The following is a 7,288-nucleotide window of genomic DNA, read 5'->3' on the forward strand; positions in this document are numbered from 1 at the left end:
GTGTGTGTGTGTGTGTCTCTGGTCAAATTAAAATAAATGAATCAATCAATAAAATTAAATAAATAATTATAAGAAAAAAAGTGAAAGAAGGAAGAATCTAAAATGCCCCCAAGGTTTCTAGCTGGTGACTGAAGAAGATGAAGATGCATATTTGGAGATGGCGTTATTGAATTTAATTGTTCACTTAGAATTGAACATGCCATAGGAAGGCATCTATCTGGAAAAATATATGCAGTTGGATATAAGAGTCTAAAGATAGAGTGAGGATCAGACTATAAACGTGGCAAATTTAAATATTGGGTTGTCAGAAAAATGATGCATTTTTGCATAGAAAAATACATCATGATTTTTCCGACAACCCAATAGATAATTTGAGAAGACTCGAAGCATAATAAAAAGCAGCAACAACAAAAAACTATATTCTTCAACCTAGAGATCAAATATGCACTTATTATTTCCTGTTAAATATAAAAGTCAATTGGGACTAGCAGGTAGCGTGGTGTTTATGGTGCTGGACACTCCCACATGGCCGACTACAGTTCGAGTCCTGGACCTGGTGGCTTGCTTTCTCACCTTCTCTCTCTCTTTGTCTCTCTCTCTGGTCAAATTAAAAATAAATGAATGAATAAATAAAGTTAAATAAATAGTTCTTTAAAAGAAAAAACAATGATAATCTAGACCTGTAATTTTTTTTTGGGGGGGGGAAGGTTTTTGCTATAGGGCGCGTGCGCTCACCAGACAGAGAGACAGAAAGTGAGAAACACCCCCCAGGGGGGATAGCCACGCCGCAATCCCTTCTCCTCCATTCTCCTCTCGGGATCTTGGGCACGCACGCACATGCGCCCGGCGTGAATTTAAGCCACCGGGTCCGGGACTCGAACAACGGTCAACTACGTGGGAGTCCAGCGACATAGCCATTACGCTAACTGCTGGTCCCTAGACCTGTAATTTTATTACTTCACCTCAAAAACCTAATAGCTTCTGCAGTGTAATCTGACCCAGCATTCAGGTAATATAAGAAAGGATGAAGATTCATCTGATCATGGAAACGACTCAAATGTCTATTAGAAGACAGAGATAAATTGTGGCCTTTTCAAATGCTACTCTGGGGACCAGCAGATGGCGTAACGGTTACATCGCTGGACTCCCATGTAGTCAACCGCAATTCAAGTCCTGGACCCAGTGGCTTGTGCATATGTGCCCAAAATCCTGAGAGGAGAATGGAGAAGGGACTGCAGCATGGCCATTCCTCCTGGTAGGTGATTTCTTGCTTTCTGTCTCTTTGTCTTTCTGGTGAAGCCCTATAGCAAAAATCTCTCTTCAAAAAAATGTTGAACTCTTATGCAGCAATAAAATTGGGAACAAGCAGTTAGCGTAATGGCTATGTCGCTGGACTCCCACGTAGTCGACCTCGGTTCGTGTCCTGGACCCGGTGGCTTAAAACTCAAGCCGGGCGCGTGTGCGTGCGTGCCCAAGATCCCGAGAGGAGAATGGAGGAGAAGGGATTGCGGTGTGACCATCCCCCCGGGGGGTGATTTCTCACTTTCTGTCTCTATGTCTCTCTCTGTCTGTCTGGCGAGCGCACGTGCCCTACAGTGAAAAAAATCTCTCAAAAAAAAAAAATGTTGAACTCTTATGCAGCAATAAAATTTAGGGAACCATAGCTTTATTTAACATGGATGAATTTTAGAAAAATGCTGAGTTAAGGCTGGCAGGTGGCATGGTGGTTAAGGGTGCTAGACTCCCACATGGCCAACTGTGGTTCGAGTACTGGATCTGGTGGCTTGCTTTCTCACTCCTCCTCACCCCTGTATACCTCTTTGGTCAAATTAAAAAATAAAAATAAATAAATGTTATATAAAATAATTTTTTAAAAAAGAAAAATGCTGAGTTAAAAAAATATAAGAAACAAGGGACCAGCAGTTAGCGTAATGGCTATGTCACTAGACTCCCACGTAGTTGACTGCGGTTCACGTCCCAGACCCAGTGGCTTAAAACTCACGCTGGGTGTGTGTGTGTGCGTGCCCAAGATCCCGAGAGGAGAATGGAGGAGAAGGGATTGCGGTGTGACCATCCCCCCGGGGGGTGATTTCTCGCTTTCTGTCTTTCTGCCTCTCTCATCTGCCTGGCGAGCGCACGTGCCCTATAGCAAAAAACCTCTACAAAAGAAAAAGAAACAAGAAATAGATAATTATTTGTTGATGATAACATGCATGGTAATATCCTTAATTGAGCCACTATACAATATATATTGGATGGAAAATCTCATTTTGTATACTGTACTGATGTACAGTGAATGACTAAATAAATAAATAAAATAAAAGTCCAAAGACTAAGGCTTACACCCTTTTTACAAGGTTCAAAAATAATCAGTATTAAACATTAAGTTGCTTATGAATACTTATATATCTGGTAAGATATGTTCAAGAGCAAGGGAATGATTAACACAAAATTTAGTATAGTGTGGGGCCAGCAGGTGGTGTTAAGGCAATGGACTCCCCCAGGGCTGGCCATTGTTCAAGTCCTGAATCTGGCAGCTTGCTTTCTCACTTTATCTTTCTCTCTCTGCTGAGTGCGCATGCCCCGTCACAAATTAAAAAAATAATAATAATGGGACCAGAAGGTGGCGTGGTGGTTAAAGCACTGGACACTCCCACATGGCTGACCAGGGTTTGAGTACTAAACCTGGTGGCTTGCTTTCTCACTTTCCCTCTATTTCTCTCTGGTCAAAGTAAAATAAATGAATGAATAAATAAAAATTGAATAATTAAATAACTTTAATAATAATAATAACAATAAGACCAGCAGATGGCGTAGTGTTTATGTCGCTGGACTCCCACATGACCAATCACAGCTTGAGTCCAAGAGCAGTGGCTTGAAACTCACATTGCGCACGTGTGCATGTGTGCACAAGATCCTGGGAGGAGAATGAGACTGTGGTGTGGCCATCCCACGTGGGGGGTGATTTCTCACTTTCCCTCTCACTGTGTCTGACTGTCTTTCTCTTCCCCCAACAAACAAATGCACCCTAAAACTAAAACCTCAGCGACAACAACAAAAAAATGATAATGATAAAATTAAATAATTCTTTAAAAAATTTTTTAGTATAGCGGTTATCTGAAAAGGAAATTAGAGAGTAGCATGTAAATGGCATCAACAGTATTGATAATGTTCAATTTCTTTCTTTTTTAATTTGACAGAAGGTACATGTACTCTCTAGATACAGAGAAAATAGAAAGTACTCCCATGGAGAATGGTCATGCCACAATCCCTTCTCCTCTTTTTCTCCCCCTTCTCAGGATTTTGGGCATGGATGCACATGTGACTCAATCATGTACAATAGCTGGCCTTCAAGGATCCAGCTGCCTTAACCAGTGTCTCACTGGCTGGCCCAGATAATGTCCTATTTCTTCAGGTAAGTGATAGGTTAACTTTGTGCTTTATACTTCACATATATATTATACACATATTTCTATATGTAGCAATTATTATTATTATTTTCTTGTCTTAAAGAGAGATTTTTGCTATAGGGCTTGTGGACTCTCTGGAAAGACACAGAGACAGAAAGCAAGAAATCACCCTCCAGGAGGGTATGGCCACACTGCAATCCCTTCTCCTCTTGGGATTTTGAGCAGGCACGGACATACGACCTTCATGAGTTTTAGGTCACTGGGTCCAGGACTTAAACCACAGTCAACTACGTGGGAGTTTAGTGATGCAATTATTACACCATCTGCTGGCCCCCATCTCATGTAATTAAAAAAAAATCATCTAACATTAAGAGGAGCCTGTCATATGCCAAAGACACTCTTCAGTCCTTAAGCATGACATTTTCCTATTATGACAGCATCCTAATTTTCTGAAATCTTACTAATAACAAAGGTATTTACAATAAGGGATATGCTGTTGTCATTGGTGCCATCTTCCCATCAACTTTCTCAAACAGTATACTCTGGCTAATGCCACATCACAACATAACAGACCTTGTTAAGCAACAATGACTTAACACAACTAATAGACCTTGTTAGCAACAATCACTTAAAGTATATATGGGACTTCAAAAAATCTGTGGAAAATGTAACTAAAGTAAAAATTTATTTGGTGCAATTGAAAAAAAAAATTTGCCATAGGTACATGTGCTTGCCTGAGAGAGACAGAGAGGGGTAAAGTAAGAAACTAATCCCCTCCATGGGGGTGATAGCCACATTGAAATCCTTGCTCCTCCATTTTCCTCTCAGGATTGTGGTGCATATGTACACATGCCAGGTATGATTTTCAAGCTACCTAGTTCAGGACTCAAACCATGGTCGGCCATGTGGGAATCCAGCGCCTTAACCACCACGCTACCTGCTGATCCCAGTGCAAATTTTTTTATAAATTGATGGATAGTTTTCTAGAAATACACTTTTTTTTTTTTTTGGAGAGGTTTTTGCTATAGGGTGAGTGTGATCGCCAGAAAGAGACAGACAGAGAGACAGAAAGTGAGAAATCACCCTCCCAAGGGGGATGGCCACGCCACAATCCCGTCTCCTCCATTCTCCTCTCAGAATCTTGGGCACGCACACACATAGACCTGGCATGAGTTTAAGCCACCGGGTCCAGGACTTGAACTGTGGTCAACTACATGGGAGTTCAGCGACATAGCCATTATGCTAACTGCTGGTCCCCCAAAATACACATTTTCAATCACATATGTCTGCATAAAAAACAGGCCCTGGCCTTCAGAGATGAAATGGAAAAGATGATGTACAAGGTACATAGATGGAAAAAAGAGTACAGTAGGACAACGTCAAGAACATTGGAAAAGGACTCACAGAAATATAAGGAAAGCAATAGAATACCTTAACACTAACCACATATTAACAAAAAAGTAGCTCAAAGTAAGAAAAATCATGGGGCAAGTAGGTGGCGTGGTGGTTAAGGCACTGGACACTCCCACATGGCTGACCATGGTTTGAGTCCCAGACCTGGTGGCTTGATTTCTCACTTTCCCTCTCTGTGTGTCTCTCTCCAGTCAAATTAAAATAAATGAATGAATAAATAAAACTGAATAAAGAAAAATAAGAAAAATCAAATATGCAGGGTCTTGTAAAATGATAAATTCTAAAATCTATAATATGCTCATGCAATTTCAAGAGAAAATATTTACTAGAAAGATTCCCAGCAATATATTTTAAAATATACTGAGGCTGTACCAAATTTTATAAACTAGAGACTATACTTACAAAGTCATCTCCTGAGTCAGCTCCCATAGAGGCAACGGATTCCTTGCTCACTGACCGTGGAATCCTAGTAGCACCTCCTGGCCTCTGAGCTACAGCAGTTTCTTCTGCAATTTTCTTCTTTAGTTTTGCAAACATTTTTGCTGTGTGGCTATCCTACAAGGATGACCAGTAGTCCCTAGGCCAGTGACCGGGATTTGGACACAGGTGCCTAGAAAGTTTCAGACATCCAAGTCAGCTGCATTCCCACTTAAATGGAGGCCACGGCCTGCTGGCAACACAGATCTATAAATCATATAAGAGAGACAGCTCTAAGTTAAACAGTAGTGTGATTTCATATCGGAGTTGCTGCCTTAAGCTTCAGGTTTCAAATTAAGTTTCATAACTTACATGTAAACTTAACAGGACATAAGTATTAAGCATTTGAAGAGCACACAGGGAATTCATTAAGTATATACAAATGAGGAAATCCTGTCTCAAGGAGGTCAAGTAACCTGCCAAAGATCAAGTGACTAAGTGGCAAGGCAGGTATCTGAACACAGAACTCTGACTCACAAGCTCCAACAATTCCTTTCTTCTTCTTTTTTTTTTTTAAACACCATGGCTCTGACATATGATGTATAGTAAAATTTCCCAGAGAAAATATTAATATCACATAATCATGAATTAATGCTTTTGAATCTTTCCCCCCAGTAAGTTTAGTTAGTAATTTCTATTTTTAAAAAGTTGAAAGCAAGACAAATACAACTCAATATGGGGAAAAGGTATAATGTTGCAATGTTCTAAGAGGATTTGCAATCAGCTGTACCTGAGAAAAAGCTGATATCCTAGAAAAGCAGAAAAGCTAGAAAACTATACTATATATAATTATGCTATATAGGTACTGAATAGCTTTTCTTGGAAATACTGTGTGGTTTTCTTCAAGCTTGATAAAATCTCATCAAATCACAATTTCTTTTCTGTAGATACCTAATGTGATGACCAGTGGTGTGTGGCTAATATTCTCATTCTTATCTCAACTTTCCACGTTCTGTAAAAGACATCTAAGCTCTGCTCTAAAATCTACAAATGACTTATCACTTCGGATCATCCAGTAAGTCTGTAAAATTCTTCAAAACCTTTACCTTTTTACCTTCACTGTCTACAAACCACTTACTCACCTGGCTTATCTACTAGATTTACAGCCTGGAGGTCAAAGCATTCTGTCCTGCATGAAGAGAAAGATAAAATGCATTGGATATTTCCTATCAGGTACAAGGTCAAAATGTCTGGCACCGGTAGGAGAAGTGGAAGAAGAGGAAGGTAAGACTAAGCGGGGAAGACAGACTGACATCACCACAACTGTAAGTGGGCTACCTTCCCTCACCCTAGTCGCCTATGGTTTTGTGATTTGCCTAAGAGCTTCATGTACAGGCACAGAGACGACAACCACTCACTGCAGGAGATGAATACGAACCTTCGGCAAAACAGTTTGGACGAGATTAAGGTTTCCCAGGTTCGGTATTTATTTCTCAGTTGATTCTGACATTTACACACTGTTTACCTGGCCAGCCCCTAGGCTGTCAGTCAAGGAGCCTTCTTTCTCACTAAGACACCTGAGAAAAAAGCACGGCAAGTCGCTAAAAGACAGACTCCTGACGTCCGGGGAGGCAGGCAGACGGCAGTTTGAATCCCACGCCCTCAGCTCTCTGCAGCCCCTCCCGCGCTCGGACTGTCAAAAACGGGAGGGATCCAACCTCACTCCCTCCTGACAGCAGGGAACGAAGCCGCAGGGGGACAGTGACTTGTCCAAGGTCGCGTGGGGCGCAACCCCGGAAGCCCAGGTTCCAGGCTCCCTAGCCGGGGCAGCCCACCGTCGCCCCCCCCTTGCCTTTCAGCACCCCGGTACCGCCCCTCGCTCAGGGTCTTGGGAAAACTCCCGCGGGCCGCGGTGGGGACAGACCGAAGTCGCCGGGAGAATGAGGGACCTGCCCACGGCCCCCGGGCCCCAGCCCCGCGCACCTGCCGCTCTCGGGGCAGCCGGCAGAGCCCCGCCTCCGGGGCCTCTCGCGAGCGCCGGCCCGCGG

At 42.3% G+C, this 7,288-nt stretch overlaps 1 protein-coding gene across 1 annotated transcript in view; it reads right to left on the reverse strand.

The window, feature by feature from the left end:
- The window catches only part of GOLGA1 (golgin A1), a 68,583-nt gene extending 61,296 nt beyond the window's left edge, over positions 1-7,287 (reverse strand). The window contains 3 exon segments of the mRNA XM_014591459.1: positions 5,226-5,507; positions 6,383-6,429; positions 7,224-7,287. Of these exon segments, the coding sequence (XP_014446945.1) occupies positions 5,226-5,360 (135 nt within the window). The 5' untranslated portion in view covers positions 5,361-5,507; positions 6,383-6,429; positions 7,224-7,287.
- Between the last annotated feature and the right edge of the window lies 1 nt (position 7,288).

Source organism: Tupaia chinensis, unplaced genomic scaffold (assembly GCF_000334495.1).
Source record: "Tupaia chinensis unplaced genomic scaffold, TupChi_1.0 Scaffold000575_1, whole genome shotgun sequence".
NCBI classification, from domain to species: domain Eukaryota; kingdom Metazoa; phylum Chordata; class Mammalia; order Scandentia; family Tupaiidae; genus Tupaia; species Tupaia belangeri.